This window comes from Phoenix dactylifera, chromosome 5 (assembly GCF_009389715.1).
Source record: "Phoenix dactylifera cultivar Barhee BC4 chromosome 5, palm_55x_up_171113_PBpolish2nd_filt_p, whole genome shotgun sequence".
NCBI classification, from domain to species: domain Eukaryota; kingdom Viridiplantae; phylum Streptophyta; class Magnoliopsida; order Arecales; family Arecaceae; genus Phoenix; species Phoenix dactylifera.
The window spans coordinates 4,904,727-4,923,640 of record NC_052396.1 but is presented as its reverse complement, the minus strand read 5'-3'; the positions used below and the strand labels follow the sequence as shown (position 1 = coordinate 4,923,640).

At 38.4% G+C, this 18,914-nt stretch overlaps 1 protein-coding gene across 3 annotated transcripts; it reads left to right on the top strand.

The window, feature by feature from the left end:
• Nucleotides 1-2,002: 2,002 nt before the first annotated feature.
• On the top strand, nt 2,003-14,796 carry LOC103712197 (SH3 domain-containing protein 2-like). 3 transcript variants are annotated; one of them, XM_039126588.1, is made up of 11 exons: nt 2,003-2,258; nt 4,866-5,050; nt 6,243-6,365; nt 6,483-6,552; nt 6,693-6,844; nt 9,507-9,608; nt 10,994-11,194; nt 11,310-11,372; nt 11,482-11,634; nt 11,735-11,809; nt 14,374-14,796. In XM_039126588.1, the coding sequence occupies exons 2-11, from the start codon at nt 5,003-5,005 to the stop codon at nt 14,488-14,490; spliced, it is 1,104 nt and encodes a 367-aa protein (XP_038982516.1). In that variant the 5' UTR covers nt 2,003-2,258; nt 4,866-5,002; the 3' UTR covers nt 14,491-14,796. The 3 variants fall into 3 exon arrangements, with proteins under 3 accessions (XP_038982516.1, XP_008796880.1, XP_038982515.1); XM_008798658.3 differs by lacking the exon at nt 4,866-5,050 and having other exon boundaries at nt 2,004-2,258; XM_039126587.1 differs by lacking the exons at nt 2,003-2,258; nt 4,866-5,050 and adding an exon at nt 2,568-2,713.
• The last annotated feature ends 4,118 nt before the right edge of the window (nt 14,797-18,914 follow it).

The window sequence follows — 18,914 nt, the reverse complement described above, 5'->3', positions numbered from 1 at the left end:
AGCTGGAATTTTTTTTTGGAGACATGAAAGATGATCAGTTGATTTAGATATCAAATATGTTAAGATAATTACTAAACTAAAGATCCATTTTGTTTTAATCTGAGGATTGGCGTTGACATTACCCACATAAAGTTTTAAGAAAACTCAAGCCTGTTCAAGATTGCTAGGTTTAGGTATATAGCTGTTACTGGGTTTTCCTTCTTCTTCTTGTATCTTTGCTTAATCTCTACTTAGTTATTTGCTGTCTTTGTAGTATTTTTCATTTGCTTAGTGAAAGTGATTAGGCCTTACCCAATCTTTCCCTAAAAGAACAAGACACAAAAAAAAGAGCATGTCTTGAGAGCTTACTACTCTCACACCAAAAACACAAACACAAAAAAGACAAATGGGGTAATTGATACTGGGTAGCAATTAGACTGATCCAGAAAGAGAAGATGAAAGTTTAAAAATTAGATTGATTTTCCTTCTTTTTTTTTTAAATTTATTTTTGGTGGGCAAAGTCTCAAACTCTTAGAAAGGTACAACCATAACATCAGCTTGGACACCGACCAAAGAAAGGAGGTGGTAGGTATCCCTCTAACCTGAAGTTGGACTGGCCGTTAGCTACACATCTTGCCAACCATTCTGTAGGTTGGTTTTTTTTTTTTTTGGTCCAAAAATAGGAGGGGGGAGGGACCAGCCCACCCACGTAGCAATCCCCACTGAGCCTCCTTCCACTAGAAAATGTTCAATACAAGTCGTAGGTTTCGTGTGCCTTTTCCGACCCATAGGCTCACCCCATTGGGCTCACCGCCTCATGTGTGGGTACGTCACCCCAGCGCCACCTTGGTACAGATGGAAGAAAAGCATATCCGCCAACGAGCCGTCCAGGTGTGGGGTATCCGGTCTTCTAATTTAATCGACGCCCGCGCATTTCGAATCCGGACAACTCGGGTGGAATTATCGCCCCCTTACCACCAGGCTACCACCTTGGTGGCGGCGTAGGTTGGTTTTTCCATTGGAGTTGTGAGACACATAATTTTACCACAGGATCTTTATTTACCAATATGTCATGCAGAAAGGGATTAGAAATCTGTTTACCTAAAATGACAGCCCATGCAGCTAATAGTTCTGCTTACATATCGAGCAATGTTAGAGGCATCTGTCGCAAAAATTAAGCAGTTGTTACAGAGATTCGATAACAGAGATTCAAGGAGACTCACTATAGGCAGATGAAAGGGATGTTTCTTGCATCTGCATTGATGGAGAAAGCTAAAATAGATGGAAATCCTTCTATCCAGATCCTTTCGGCTCGTTCGATGCCTGCAAAATTGGCTTCCGATGAGCATGAATACATGAAAATTCGGATATGGTAGAACTAAAAAGCTTGAAGGTCCTCGGTGCGGGATGTTGTGAAGACTCCTTTCCATTAATCCAAGTGACTATCATCTTGGAGTCTCCCTCTAAAATAATTTTATCATTCTGAAACATAAACGCTTCAGCCATTGGAACAGATTTCATGTTAGCCAGAATAGATGCAACATACAATAGCATCATTTTTTTTTTTTTGGTACATCGGCTGCTCACACTAAACGTGTATAAATACCGTGTCAAAAGAAAGAAGATAACTCAAAGGAGGAGGGACAATGGAACTCTGAGTCCAAATGAACTCGTCAGAATAATGAGCAGCATAGGAGGCGACACAGTCAGCAGCCATGTTCGCCTCGCGATAAACATACACGGCCTAAAAGGCATCACACTCCCTCACCTGCCACCATATATTGCTCAGGAGTGGGTGTTCGGATCCCTCCCTCTCCTCCATCATTAACCTTTAGCTCAGTCAGGGACGGGCGTAATCTATAGTCATAGGCTCATAGTATATTAACATGGACTGGGCCTCTCTCTTTTGGACTTCTTGTTTAGGATGGGGCCCGTGAAGCGGTGTTTTCTCCGCCAGCCTGCACAAAAGTTTCGATTTAACCCTAAAATAGAATGCACCCTAATAAATTACCCGACGCGGATTCACATTTCTTCGACAGCTCCAAACCCAACGGCAACAACATGGAGACCCTTGCCCCTGTTTGTATGTAACTTTTCAGATCTCCTCACCGACCCGTTTTCTTTCTCTCTTTCGGCAGCTCCGACCAATCGCCCGCACGCCCGCCCGCCCGCCCGCCCGCCCGCCCGCCGGGTTCTTGGTTGGCGTTCGCCGGCCGGAAATGGAGGCGATAAGGAAGCAGGCCACGCGGCTCAGGGAGCAGGTCGCGAGGCAGCAGCAGGTGCCCCCTCGTTTTCTGTCCCATCTCCCCCTCCCCTCCCCCCTCTCCTCACCTTACTTGATGCATCTATGTCTTCAGAGGTTGCGTATATTTTTGGCTTCGATTTCAGTCTGATTTCGTCCGATTTGGTTGTTTCGAAGCGGATTTGATGCAGCAAGGGCAGTTCTTGCACAGCTTTTTGATGTTTAGTTAAAGCATGACTGCGATCTGGATGTTTTGATGTATCAGGACAGGGATGTGAGCTTGATGGATTTATTTCTTTCACAAATTCTTGATGTCCAATTGTTACTATGATTGCAATGCTTGCTGAGTAATACGCTCAAGTTGTTGGTTTGGGGGAGCCAATTTCTACTGTCTGTGTTCATTCAGGCCTGAGGACAATGTGTCTTTGGTGGCATCTCTCAATTGGTATTGTTGCGATAGAGATCGCAACCCTTTGGTACTCATTTCATCTGGTATTCTCACTGACTGGAGAAACATTTGCTTTGCTTTCTCTGTACTCATATTTGAGTACGCTGCTCGACCCTTTGTTCCTCCATTTCAGTTCCCTCTCGTATTTGAGCTAAGAGAACCTCTAGCACCATTTGCTTTTTTTACTTGACAAGAACTTATCCTGGTTTTAGGTTCTTCGTGATGCAATCTTCCCATCTCACAATTTCGTACCAATTTGTGTCACTCATGAATTTGACAGCATGAACATTGCCAGGCAAGACAATAAACCTTGCCTTATGGAATTGATGATGTATGCATGCATGTCAGTTTTCACTCTTTGGACTTAATTTATGAATTTACCGAAACAGCAATCAAGGTAACATCACTCCTGTGATGGGTAGGTGTCTTGAATTTTCAAAATTTGATGCCATAATCGCTACAGCGGTTCAACTTGAAATGATGGCATTTTAGCTTATTGATTCCTTCAATTTTATTTGTATCTTGAAGAATCTCATCTTCCATATCATAAACTTCTTTAAGGACAACTTTATCATAAGATGAAACACATATTGGTTTCCTCTTCCTTTATCTTGCATTACCATAGTATATTTGATGTCGATAGCCTCATTTTTAATAACCACTCTGACATTTTAAATTCCCTTTTACCAAGAAATGTCTTCTTCATCGGTACTGCTTCTTTCATGACATCTTCTTTTGGACAGCCTAACTTTTATTCTTGCTTGCTTTCTTTCATCGCAACATTCCATCGTTCTTCTCTGCAAACTACAACATGCATGACATCCTCTTTTTGGCTCTTAGTCTCCATTGTGTTCATAAAAGAACCAAGAAAGTTTCTGTTTGTATTTAGTTTTTTCCTTTTTTCCATGAAAGCTCTTTATTTATGTTGGTCTCAGCATGATCTTTTCAGCCTTGGAGCATGAAAGTTTATATTCACCTTGCTAGCATGTATCACCTTTTGATCTTTCAACCAAGCTCTGCTAGCAGAATATGCATGACCTTTCTCAAGAGAATGTCACATGATATGGAATCCTTGTACAATACTTATTCTGATAGAAACGAGGGACAGGCGAACACATGGATGACATTTAGGAGAGCAAAAGAATGATGGTAAGATTGGTTTGCTAATGATTAAGAAGTGAAGAAAAATTTCAAAAAAATTGAAAAGATAGGACACAAGATAGGATTAATTTGTCAATGTGCACCACCAAAACAAATTTACATCTCACATAGAACTATAAGAGTTATGGCTTTTTGAATCAGAAGTCATTGCTATCCTTGCTGCATCAAATTCAAAATGTCTAGGGGTGTCATTGTACAGCTTTTCATTTGTTCCTTGTGCCTTTAAAAGTTCACAATGTAAAATTGAAGTAAAGTTGCCACTATATAACAAAGGTTAATAACAGCTTTATTAGAAGAACTGCTTAAAGAAAGAAATAAAAAAAGTAAAATATTTGTAAAAGTTAGGTACATGTGGAACCCCCTGTGGATGGACATCTAGAGCTTTGGCCGTCTTAATCCTAATGGCTATAGAGTTTACTTGACCTAAACTATAAATAAAACAAGGCATTAATGCTAATCAACTCAAAGTAGGAGCGCAAATCTATGCTAGTGATAGCCCTACAAATCAATCCCAGAAAAAAAAAACTTGCTTTACAAGAAATAAGAATGAAACATCAAAACTGCTACTAGACTTGTAAGAGAACTCAAACTGAAATAGGAAAACACAACATAAGCCAAAAATTTTGCTTTTCACCAAAGCTTCCAATAGAGAATGTCAAATCCAAGATCCCACATAAATGCCAGCCAGTTAGCAACAGCCCCACTTCAAATTTAATTCTGTACAAACAGCAAGAGTGTATGTTTCATGCCATTTTGTCATGCGGTTATGTTCTCTTCTTTGCTGTTGTCGTAGTACTTGGTATGAATAATTGTTCCCCAAAGTGGTGTGTATTTTTACCTAGGGGCCAAACCAATTTCTTGAGCATTGCAGCTTTCATATCACCCATAAAACTTGATGCTAGCCATTTTAGGGCCCTTTGAATGCAGACAAGTTTCTATTTGTCAAGAGGAAAAGCTTCAGCACCTGACTTTCTATTCCCTTAAAAGAACTTTGCCTCACAAATTCAAATTTTAGACACTCCTCCTGGAATACAGGTATCAACATGACTATGGTGTAACTGGGAAGAACGGAAGGAGAGCCTTTGAAGAATTGGTTGCCAACAAATGGGAGAAATTCACTTTCTAATGAGGAGAGCTTTTTGTCAAGACTGACAGCAGTGGAGCTCTTTGCTATGCTTTCTATGCTTTTTTCCACCTTACATCTGTATCCTGAACAAATCGTAGGAATCTCTTTGATCTTACATCCAAAACTCTACAATACTAATCTTCGTGAAACCTAATACATATCATTCACCAATTACTTGGTTAGCAATTTACAAGAACAAAGGGATGACTTCAGGTTAGTCATAGTCTGTGGTATAAACAGTGCCATGACCAACATTCTTTGAAGCTGCAATTATATAACCCCAAAGATCTCTTTGTTAAGCAATTGTAGGTCCTTTTCTGATATCTGTAGTTTGTAGTATTCATGAACGAGGAATAACTGAAAAACTATCAAGGATAATATGCTTTGATAGGAAGCATTCTGATCACTTATGATTATTTTATTGAGCATGCTTCTCAAATGGTTAACAGAGCTGAGCAATGATCAATGTACCTAATGGTTCTGAAAATACAAAAAAGAAATAACGAAATTCTTCTTATTGATACAACTTTGTTAGATTTAACAAAATTTTTGGAGATCAGTCTGCCTTGTGTATTTATTTTAATGTAAAACATTGTTAAAACTTGCATACTGATAAGATATCAATGTCCGTGCTGGGGAAAGAGGTGAATGCCATTAGGTGTTGAGTGCTCCATCTCTTGGCACCTCTTGACAAGCAATCCTGCACCCTGATGGGAAGTTTCTTAACCGGTTCATTACAAACATGGACTCATAAATACTAAGATATCATTCTTAATAAAATCAAGGTTATGTGTATGAGTGCCATAGCTTTTGAGAATAAGACACCTACGACCTTTTTCTCCCCATGAGCTCATCACGATGAAGACCTTGACTTCATCCTACAGAGACTTTCATATTACAATAAAACACGTTTTTCGTCTCTTATTTCCAGCTTACCGATTTCCTCTCCAATCAATTTTTTGCACATTAGGGAACCAAGATGAAATCATCATTTAACCATCTTATTTTTGATAAATTTTCTCATGAAGTGTAAAGACATACAGCCGTAGAGACTTCCAACAGAATGATCTCCTCCAATTGCCACAAGTTTGTCAGATGGGGAACCGTTTGGAGACCTATTTATGTAAATAGAAAACCAAGCCAAAGATATGCATCCCCTTTTCTATCTTAACCACAAATGCCCTGGCTATTCACTTGATCTTTCTGAATTGTCAGAGAGAATCTCTCATGGTTCATAGTTATGATTCCAAGTAACATCAAGGTCTCTTTGACTGCTATGATTACAGGCAGTTCTCAAGCAATTTGGTGCTAGCGGACATGGAAGTTCTGATAGTGTAATTACAGATGAGGCAGAACTTCAGCAACATCAAAAGTTAGAGAAGCTTTACATATCAACCCGTGCGGCCAAGGTTTGCATCCTTTTGCTTTCTGTTGATTTGTTTTATTACAGTTCTTTTCCGTGAAATTTTTTCCTTCTTTTTTTTTGATGTAAATTTTCTGAAAATACTTCAATGATATCTTTTCAGCATTTTCAAAGGGACATTGTTCGCGGTGTGGAAGGTTACATTGTCACGGGATCTAAACAAGTTGAAATAGGTATCCTTGTTAATTTGTGGGTTTTGTTCCCCTTTTATACATTGCCATCTTTTTATTGAAAGTTATATTTTGCAGGCAATCCTTTTACCCCATACTATTTTAATTTTGGTGATCGTTCTACCGAAAATCATATTTTGCAGGTAATAAGTTGTCTGAAGATAGTAGAAAATATGGTGTTGAAAACACCTGCACCAGCGGCAATACGCTTTCAAAAGCTGCTATAAGTTATTCAAGGGCTCGTTCTCAAATAGAAAAAGAGCGCGGAAATCTTTTAAAAGCCTTTGGTACCCAGGTCTGGCAACCATTCCCTATCCCAGTAGATTCATCATGCTGCTATTCTGCTAATCTAGCTCTGAACATAGATCTGAGGAATTAAAAGAGTATTGAATGCAAGAAACTTGTACTCTTGTAGCTACAATCAGACTCCAGAAACTTCTATTTTATCTTCCTTGTTCTTTGTAGTCCATCTACATAAGCTGAATCATGCAACTTGTGCAGTGCTCAAGTCATCTGATTACACTATTATTAGACAATTTTAACTTATATTTTACCTATTTTATATTTTGTTTTTCCTTTTATACCAAATGTGCTGGAGGCTTTTTTCTTCCCTCATAAGATATATTTTCCTCTTAAAACATCATATATGCTGTGCTAAAAGATAATATGTATTCTCTGTATAATGACTTTTTGTTTGTTCCTTCGTGAGTCTAGCTTCATATATAAATGAAACATGCCTTCAACTTAAATGATTTATGATATCCTCTTCAGCTTAAGGGTATTATATAAAACTGCAAGAACTTCTTCCCATAGTCACTTCTAAGGTTCACCCGATCAGTATTGGGGGTCATACTAGCTGACGACTGATTCGGTACAGTACTGGTATATACCATACCAATCCGAGATGTACCGAACCAGGGAGAGGGGGGAGAGGTAGAAAGAGAGGGAGGAAGGAGGGGCTTATGGAGAGGGAGGAAGTAAGGAGGGAGGGAGAGGAGAGAGAGGGGGAGAGAGGAGGGTTTATGGAGAGGGAGGAGAGGGAGAAAGAGAGAGAGGGAGGCAGGGAGGGAGAGGGAGGGTTTACAGAGAGAGAGAGGGAAGGGGGAGAAGGAAAGGAAGGGTTTACGGAGAGAGGGGAGGGGGAGAAGGAGAGGGAGGGTTTACGGAGAGGGACAGGGAAGGAGGGCGGGGGGAGAGAGGGCTTACCTCATCGACGGTGGCAGTCGGATGCCCCGAATAACGTCAGTCAGCATCAAAGAGGGGAGAGAGATCTAGGGCAGTCGCGGGAGCGAGAGAACAGCCTATCAATTCGATTTTTATAAACTGAACCGACCGGAACGGCCAAATTGCCCCGATTTGCTTTTGGCTTGGCTCGATACGGGCCTAGCCGCTGGGTTCAGGTTCGGCAACGTTAGTCACTTCAACTATATCTGCTTTTGTTTCATCAATTCCAAATGACTCGTCAAATAAGCTATTCTGTGAGCATACCTCTATTTCTCTTTGGAATTTACCCACTTAAAAGTATTCTCTAAAATAGAAGATCCTGATCCCACCAAACAATCTGCTGATCTGACATCTTCCTTATCCAAGAAGCATATCCTAATGTCTGCAGTTTCTACTTCTCTTGGTAATCTCCTTAAAGATGTTGTCTATAACTTTGGACCGTGCAGTCCTATATCTGAAAAATTTGTTGGTGCTTATTCCTACAATTTAATGATTTTAAGCTAAGTATATCATAATTATGTATTTGTTAACTACCACTTTATCACAGAGTGGCAGGTGAATAATCTTAGTGGTGTTGCCCATGGTCGCTCATGATTTGGTGCTTAGCATTTTGCATGCTAAGAATGAGAATCTCGCATGAAGGCACGATAGTTAATGTTGAAATGATAATTAGTGACATCACTAGATCGGTCCAAAGTTGAAGCCGAAATGATGGATTACAAAACAAAAATCTGGTGCAGCACGCATGGCATTTGCTGAAACCTAACTGTAAACCAGATGATTGCCGAAGTACCACAGCTACTTGGTTAAAGGTTCCCTAGCATTGGACATGTGCAGTGCACCAAGAAGAAGCGTGGATGTCTCTGATTTCTCATAAAAGCATTTCTATTATCTCTTCTTTCGTTTCTCTCCGTCAGAGTAAGAATTGAACTAAGTGAAGTGTATTCGTTGAAGATGACAGTAGCTTTAGTCATGGGGTGAGTGGTGCTCATATGTGGAGGAGATACTTGGTTTCTTAGTATAATGATAGTACAGATATGAAGCTCAATCACTGTAGGAGCTCTTCAGACTGTTTGCCTAGCAAAGGCAAAATATTTAGTCAATAATATACTTAAGCTGTGAGGACAAATACTTATGTGGAATACAGGCAACCTCAAACCTGGAAAATAACATAAGAAACCCAGCTTTTATATATTGGACTTTTGTTGCAAACTGCCCCATGATAGGCTGCATATGACATGGATCATTTCCATAATAATTCATCCAAATAAAGTAAAGGAATGGTTGAACCACTAGATGAAGTCTGGCAACATTGTGTAATTAGGGTCAAAAGTTCTAGACATTAAATGGGTCATGGTCCCACCAACACAATAAGACATCCCAGTTGCCACTTGTTGGATTTGCAAATTCCTGAAATTATTGGAATAAATTAAATTGTAATTTGTAGAAGACGAGAATGCTTAACTTGTAATGCTTCTTAAAGACATTGGAATAATAGCCATTACAATACAATGATCAAATGAAAAAAATACAATGATCTAAGAAATTGTCTTCTATACAAACCATTGGCTATTCTATTGCATCTAAACAAATTGCAAAAGAAAGGTATTCTATTGCATCTAAACAAATTGTCTTCTTTGCTAGTAGAATATCTTTCTTGTACTATTTGTTCTTTGCTAGTAATATTCTATTACCACTAACTAATCTAGCATTCCCAAACCTTGTCTGGCTAGGTTGCAGAACCATTAAGAGCAATGGTAATGGGTGCTCCTTTGGAGGATGCTCGACACCTTGCCCAGAGATATGACAAAATGCGTCAAGAAGCTGAAGCTCAGGTATTATTTGAAGTTGCCTAGGGTGCTATTCTAGTGGTATTCTAAATTGATCCTATCACCTTTCTCACTAACTGAGTTTACTGCAGAAGGGTCCTTTAAAGCTGTTTTCTATCAGAAATTATTTTCTTGGTCATCTCTAAATCATACTCTAGCCTGTAAAGTAACTTCATTATATCTTCATGTCTACTATTCATCTACGTAGGTTGAACAAATAACGGATGCTGATGGTAGGCAGTAGGTGCATTTTGAAAAGATAAAGAGCTCTGTGCCTTAGAGCCATAGAATGTAAAATTAGTTGTTACTACAATTGTTGCTAACATTTGAATGCTTTATCTTCTTGGTTCTGTTAATTTAGTGTCTGTATTTTTAAAAATGATTGATACATGATTTTTACAACTCCTGCCCTAAGATTGGTTCAGTTCAGAGGTGGGTTCTAATGTATTAGGTTGGGAGTGCTGAACTGTGGGACACCCTGCATTGAAGATTTTAGCTATAACCATGTCTAATAAGTTGGATTCTTTGTCTCTATCCATTATTGTTTAGTTCTAAACTCATGATCGCTGCCAGCCTTTCAGGCACATTACAACTGTCACCTACTGTTCTCCCCCTTTTCTTTTTTGATTTGGGAATTCAGTATTCCTGAAGGTAGCTATTGGTATGTAGATAACCAGGGGATGGCATTTATGTTAGCAGGTCCCTAATAGTTATCTTATGATAAAATGAAATCACTTAATATATAAAATTAACTATAATCCTAGAAACATATCAGAACTAATAAAAAAGGGTAGATTAAGGATACAGATTAGTTGTTTTTTTTTTTCTTTTGAGGATATATGAGTGGTGCATGACAATGCTGACTAGTAACTAGCATGTGACAAATTATATCTACAATTGATGCAATAATCTTAGTCGGATATTGAAAAACATGCTTTCCTGTGGGAACCAATGAGAGATTGGGGGTGGGGTGTTCTGACTATGGATAACCTCTATAGGAGGCTGACACTATGTATATGCAATATAGTTGCTACCATGAGAGAGAGAGAGAGAAAGAGATTATATCTTTGGCTGACCTAACCCATTTGGGCCACCTAGGCCTATGCATGTAGCTTGTGCAACTGCTATAGGGGTCATGTGGTGGCTAGACCCTACATAGAGTGGCTGAAGGCCTCAGTTAGGTGCTTGAGTGGCTGCTTTTTCATGCATGTGTGGGACCTTGGATTTTTATTCAGCATGCCTCCACCATCCCAGCCGTTTATCCACCACCTGGTCCTTGCTGTAACTCTTCCAAATTAGAATGGTTCCAGCTATTTAAATTTTCATAACACCATAAATTGTTATATCCTGCAGCAATTTTGTGAGAATATCTATTTTAAATTCTCTCACAGGCTATTGAAGTTTCGAAGCGTCAAATAAAAGTAAGAGAAACCGCTGGCAATATCGATAATATATCAAAGTTAGAATCTGCTGAGGCTAAGCTGGAAGAGTTAAAGTCACATATGGCAATACTGGGTAAGGAAGCTGTTGCAACAATGACTGCTGTTGAAGCCCAACAACAAAGGTTAACTTTACAGAGGCTTATTGCAATGGTATTATCTTTATTCTTCACCTTCTACTCATTAATTTGTTATGTAACGTTTCTTTTCATGACATAAGTATGCTAGATGTGGAACTTCAGTAATAATTTTCCTTTATGCACTGAAGGTTGAGTCAGAACGAACTTTCCATCAGAGAATCCTATACATCCTTGATCAACTTGAAGGAGAGGTATGTGATAATGACATTTTTGTTTGTCAAAGCAATAAATTTTTCATTGCAAATATTTGCAAATGCAATATATAAACTTATTACATTGTTAATGTAATGATTTGAACAGATGGTATCAGAGCGTCAAAGAATTGAAGCATCTCCAAATCCAGTCATGGAAAACTCTATGCCACCACCCCCATCTTATGAAGAAGCCAATGGAATGTTTTCTACCCCAACAGTTGATGGATCAGCTGAAAATGTGGAATACTTTTTAGCAGAGGTGATTAATAGCTTTTCTTTTATTGAAATTGTTGGGTTGTCGGTATCCTGTCATAGTTTTTTTATTTAATTTATGCTCCATATTGTGCTTTGCTCTGCAGGTTATACATTCATATCAGGCTGAGACAGATGTGGAACTTAACTTGTCAGTTGGGGACTATGTTGTTGTAAGAAAGGTAATTATACCCTACTTGTAATGCTTGATTAAGTCATGTTCTGACCGATAAATCCACTACTTTGTTCCTTGATAACATAGTTAATAAGCTACGCCACAGCAGTTTCATACTTCCATCATGTCCAATTGGAGAATATTAAGCAAACTTTTTCATTATGACATGTAAAGTGTTACTTGCGAAGCAGAAAAGCCTGCTGGTGGAGGATAAAATGATGGATAAACGAGATGTTATGGATAGCTGCAACAAACACTTGGTTTCGAGGACTTGAATTCTTGTAGTAGAGTCAGAAAGTGCATATGGGTGTTGCAAAAACATTTTACTGATTGAAATGGCTCTTATAACAGTTTTGATTCAGCTCTATTTCTCCATATACATAATGTTTTTAACACCAACATATATGCATGATGACTATTATAATGGTGGTATGATAGCTGATAATGAAAATTATTTGACTATATTACTGCTGCAGCTGCATACATCCATCCATTAATATTCATTCATTCTTTTCTTCATTCATCCCAACATACAATGTGAAGTATCAGCATTGACTGTTTCTTAAATCTCTATCTAATTCCACATTCTTGTGCTTTAGTTTATTGTATCTGCTAGGCAACTCATGAACTCCAAATGAAACTGCTTGCTTGTCTGTGAACCATTGTCAAAGGTTGGTCCGTCCTTCATCCTTCCAATAAAGAATATAACCTATGACTGCTCCTTAATTCTCAATCTAATCCCACATTCTTGTGCTTTAGAGTACCCTATCTGCTATGCAACTTACGGACTCAAAATGAACCTGCTAGCTTGTCTATGACCCATTGTCAAAGGCTGGTTTGGAGCATGTTGGCCATATATGGTCAAAACTCACATCTGCATTGCAAGAAATAATTCTCAAGAATCTTCCTTTCTTCCTTCCAACAAAGAATATAACATATCAAAATTGACTATTTCTTAATTCTCATTCTAATCCTGCACCCACAACCTTGTGCTTTAGTATATCCTATCTGCTAAGCAACTCATGGACTCCAAATGAACCTGTTAGGTTACTTGTCTATGACCCTGTGTCAAAGGTTGGGTTTGGTCTTGTTGGCCATATATAGTTGAAACCATATCTGCACTGCAAGAAAAATTCTCAGGAATCAGAAGTGACTGACACCCTTCCTTCGAATGGAGAACATATGGTATCAAAATCGACTGCTTCTTAAGTCTCTCTTCTAAGCAACTCTTGGACTCCAGATGGACCTGCTGGCTTACTTGTCCATGACCTATTGTGAAGGGTTGATTTTGGGCATGTTGGGCATATATAGTCGAAACCCATATAGGCATTGCAAGAAAAAACTCCCAGGAATCAGAATGGTCTGACATTTAATAATCCCCTATAGATGGACATGTTCCAGTGTCCATGTAGCATAGTTGCAAGTATCCCTTTTGTTTGTAATGCCCATCAAATTATGTTTGCTGTACTTTTTCAATTTGCTGAAGACCAAGTGTGGATTCTTGCTCTTTATTAAATATTTCCATCTGTTACCCATGCAACAAATTAGCCTTAGAATTAGCTCTTCTAAAGTATGATTATTTCTTCTTAACTCTTTTTTCTACAGCCCCTTCCCCCAACCGGAGGGTACCATAGATGTGGTGGTCGATTCTTCCCAAAATCTAAAAAGTAAACAAAGCAGGGCTCTGGGACTCTGCCAATAGATAGTATAAAACCCAAAATTCACTATTAAGATGGATTTTAGTACTATACTGCAACGAACATTAAAATATGACCATCAGACTTGTTTCCTTACATCATATTTTGAGCAGTTGCAGGATTAAATGGCTAACATCAGTCCATGGTCACAATCTTACATTGAAACGTAAAGCAAATTATATCCTGCCTTAATCATATTATGGGAAAATTCTATTTAACCATTTCTTCATTGAATTCTTCTATATACTGCTATAAGTGTATCTGATGTAAAGTCCCTTTCTATTTTGTACATTAGTGGAAAACAAGGATTTTTAAAGAACTCACTGGTTTGTATGGTACAGTACGTTCCGACACAAAACTGGTATCGATACGGGTTCTGGGACGCCGAAATGTACCGACCATACCAGTCGGTATTGATAGCTTTTCATTCTTTTTGATGGTCTTATTCTTGGTATGTATCAATATCAGTACCGTACTGATGCTGTACTGTTCGATGGAAAACTATACAAGATTCAGTACCCATATTTAAACCTCGGTAGTAAATGTCATATTGTCATATTTCTATCCAAATTTAAGCTTCTACTCTATGCATTATAGTTCCTAGATTCTTAAAGGTACAATCCCTAACAAATCAATTGTCAAAATAGGTTACCAAACTGCTGCTTCAGAAAAGAATGATTCAGAAAAATTGATGCTTTTATTAGTGCAAGAAAGCAGCATCACACAGTCATTGCAAATGCATGAGATAGTTATAAAGTGAATTTAACGACTTTATGGATTTTTTCTACATTCTTGCTGTGTAAATTGGAATATTCTTTTTATGTGTTTCACTAAAATGCTGTAACAAATCTGGTTTATTCATGATCATTCGCAGGTGGCTGGTAATGGTTGGGCTGAAGGTGAATGCAAAGGAAAAGCAGGTTGGTTCCCTTATGAATACATTGAAAGACGAGAACGCGTGCTTGCAAGTAAAATCGCTCAAATTTTTTAGCCGGGTATTGGAGAATATGGATTCCCATATTGAAGCTTCTACTGAGTTCTCTATGCCTACAGCTGCCTACAGTACAAGTCTGAAGTGTGCAAACCTTGACGTTGCATCTTTGTTTTCTTTATTTTTTTTTTCTTTCGTTTTCTTCTACTTCAGTTTGAAGTTTCCTCTAAAGACGGCCCATTTTGTTTACTGATGAAGTATTGCCGTCTTGTATTTCCTTTTGCAATGTTAACTAGATTATGAAGCAAGTAAAGTTGATTATCATCAATCAATCCAAGACCAGCTATTGTTCAGCCTGGTGATATTCGTAGGCTTGACTCTACAGCCCGAAGATAAAAGAAATGGCTTGGCAATGTTGAAGTGACGGGTAGAAGAGTCGTAGACCATAAGGTGTTTGGGTAGCTTATTTAAAATGAAGCAAGCTGCCGGTTTAAGCTGCTTTTTTCGGATGACACAAGCTGCCAAAAGGCTAAGCAATGGGTGTAAATGGTTGTTTTGGTATGTTCATTGTTGCCTAGGGCCTTCAGTCTGGATTCATTTTGTCCACTTAAACATATAATCGATTGCCATAAAAATGTTACATGGTTTGCTTGCTAGCACTTAAACAATGATTTGATGAGTGGTGTGACTGAACTCTAGTCGAGCGCATCTGTTTAAATGTTTTCGCACATAAAATGCAGCAAGGTACATTAAGAAAAATTTTTTGTTTAATTTTATTTGTAAATACTGTTCTAATGTAAAGCCAATTGCTATCATAAGATCTTGAAAAAATGGAGGAGATGCGAGGATTTTGTTTAATTTTAAGTTTGCGGCATCATCATTTTTTGATTGCATTTTTTTCAGCGCCATTAGTTTATCTCAAAGTTCCACAACAGCTAGTCATTTAGATGGTTGGTCCCTTGAACTTCGTTCGAAGCGAACAAGCTCTGATTGTAACAAGGCAAGTTGCATGCTATGCTAATGATGCTACTCTGGACATGCATGGCAATAATTCTTACAAGATGCCCTGTCCATTACCCTCGATATGAAGGTCGACATGGAATCAAATGGGGTCGATCGAAATAAGAAGTCGATTGCTGATGGGCCTCACCTCAGCTGTGATTGGCACACTTCGCTTGAAAGAGATCCAGGGCTTGAATCCTGATGCAAGAAGGCTGATATATTTCCAGAAAACAAGGAAGACAGAAAGTGCCAACTGTCATTAGATTGAGTAAGATGGATCTCTCAATTGGATAAAAGCTTGCTTTTTTTAGTGTTTCAGTGCGTGCCTTTGGTGGTTTGAAACCTTGGTACATGGAAATTTATGGGTTTGATGCTTCAAGTACTTGGGTGGATGTGTATGCTACGATGTTGTTTGCAAAAAAATCAGACGCAGATGGAGTAGAAAGCTTGTTACCTAGTTTACATTTGGCCCTCGTTACTCTGTTGCTGGGGCATGGCTACCTTTTACTGTATAACAAATGCTCATCTACAAATTGAACTACCTAAATTAAGAAAGATTAGGCCTTTACTAGTTAGCATTGGAAGATGAACTACCAATCAGCTTATCACGCATTTATCCATTTCGTTGAGGAATAGTCCCACATCAGATAGAATAGGAACTCTAGTTAGTCTTATATACCCGTAAGCCATCCACCTACTATTTTAAGCATTTGGGTTGGAATTTAACATGATATTAGAGCCTGTATCCATCTTCATTACTTGGTCTGTTATGGAGAAACATCATTTAAACACGGAACAATTAGTGACATGAAAAGCTAGCAATAACAGTACTGATGCCTTTTAAGCAATGGTATAGTATTTGTAGCATATTTAGTTGGTTTCTTTCAAACCGCTATCTTACCAATAGTTGAATGATCCTTCAATTTTTTTCATAAATGAATTAATTCAAGTTTATGTAGTTATAATGACTTTTTTTGAAGAAAATAATAGTTACAAATAAATTATGTATGACCACTTCAAGAAAAACTCTTAAAACTAAAAATTAATGGTGCCACGTGTTCTTGACTTCTTGTAATGTTGTTGCCATTTGTTTATGTTTTATCTTCCTCATGCTTATTTTCTCGTCTTACCTTCTTCATTCTTGATAAATTTTTCCAAAGTTTTTTATGCCTTCTCTCTCTTCTTTTTCCCCTAAGAGACTAAAATTTTGTCCATAATAAAATTATGGCTAGAATTTTGCACTATAAGTAGCCCTCAGTAACAACTCGGGATCTTATCAAAAGAACTAGCTGAAAGGTGTTAGATTTTTCTAGTTCTTGACCGATATGAGACTAAAAATATGCTTGTATGGATCCTCACGTACTGCCCCTATTTAAGTTCAAGTATCCTCACCGAGCTAATGATTCAAACCATTCAGATCCAATCACAGGTATCAAAAATCCAATTGCAAACTCCACAATCAGCCTATAGTCAACCATATCGATTTGTGCTGCAACATCTCCTAATCCGTATGGGCTATAAATCATGTCCGTTCCGATATGATTTGTAACAATTCAGAATCTCATTTAAAAAAACTAGCTAGAAAATATTATCTAAGTTTCTTATCATATATAAATACTCAAAATCTATCGACTGCATAATCAATGTGGAACCAAATATATGGATGCTTGGATCCTCATACCCTCCCTCCTGCAGAGATAGTTTATCCTATTATTCTTAGACTATTGGTTTGGGTTTCAAACCTCTCCAGCGAAATTTGAAGGTTGAGGTGGATAAGTGAAATTTTGATAAAGTTTTATATTAAACATAATAAATATATTTTTCTTTTATATACGCTTTTGTTTGTGTATTTTTGTTTCTCACTAGCACATATACATATATAAAAGAATCAGTAAACCCTCCTTACGTATTCAAAATTTTGACCTTTCCAAGTCGCAGCAGGTAGGAAGGGTTGGCATGAGCCACCAAAGAAAGCAGCGCGTTGATTGCGCGTGACCCCGTCCCACCGGGCATCCGGCGTCCTCTCCTGGCCCTCCCTTTCAAACACCTCACGCTCGAGAGTCTTGGTCCACGGGATGCCCCTCGCTCCTCGTGCTCTCCTTCCCCACCGCCCCTTCTCCATCGTTAATTGTCGAAAATTGCGGAGTCCTCAATTTATCTCCTCCTACAGTCAACGATAATGCTCCGAATTCGGATGGAGGGACCGAGCCCTCGCTGCAGTGGAAAACCTATTGACCGTGCGGTGCACGAGATATTGTACTGGTCTTTGGCACTGTGGACGCGCACCGCCATGGCTTGACCCGGGGAGAAGTATGTGAGATTTTTATGAGGTCAAAGACCGTGGGCGTGGGGGTTTGGAACTGCGAGAATGAGAGAGCTGGACCCTAGCTCCTTGAAATAGAAATTAAAATACTACGTACCATGAAAAGGCCAAATATGTATGTATGTATATATGTATGCGATTCCGCTATCCTTCCTGATCGCTAGCTTCTATTGGCAATTCTTTTTCTTTTTAACCATTTTTTTTTCTATTTGGACTGCTTTCTTATTATATATTCGCAATAGTCTTGCTACTTGTCATGGACTTTTAAAAGGTGACGCATCGCAAAAAATCCAACGAGATACTAGGACTAGTTCCACGTTGACCGGATAAGCCTTCCACCTTGTGCAAACCCATGACAAGAAGGTTCCCCTTCTATGAAACTTGAAACAGGAAAGGCGCGAGTGAATTAGTATATTCATGTTTCAGCTATAAAGCCACTATAATTGCCAATACATGACTAAATATATGCTTATGCAGATCCTCACATACTCGCTTGTTTAAGTTCTAACATTCTTACTATGATAAATGTTCAATTCCAATCATAAATCCAATCAAATGCAGTTACAAACATCATGGTTTATCCATGATCAGCTTCAAAGAATCCGTACTACAGTGTCTCCTAGTTCGTTTGAGCTATGAGCTGGATCTACTTCGATGCCATTTGTAATGGTCCAAAATTTAACCAGAAATTAGTGTTAGGTGTATATTTAGATTTATTGACCTTTTATAATTATGCATGACCAATATGAAACTAAATATACACACCTGCATGACTTTTCACACCATGCTGCCTTGGCTGTTTTTTTTAACCATATGGAAGAATAGTCAAATACATATTAAAAGGTTAGAATATCAGTTTGGAGCCAATGCATAAAATTTTAACTATCCTTTTTTCAGAATATATATATATATATATATACACACTTTACCATGATGGCGCCCACGTAGATAGGCATTAGCTAATGCACTTGACATGGGACGCGGAGCACAATGCAATATCCCCAGAATTACAAGTCCAAAATTTGCGAGCAAGTCAAAGCAACATGGCCATAACACCTGCTTTCGTGGATACCAGCTACATAAACAGTAACAATACCTTTTCTAACGTGGAGACTTGGATATTTTGTCTAACTATACGTAGCCTATATATGCAAGCTCC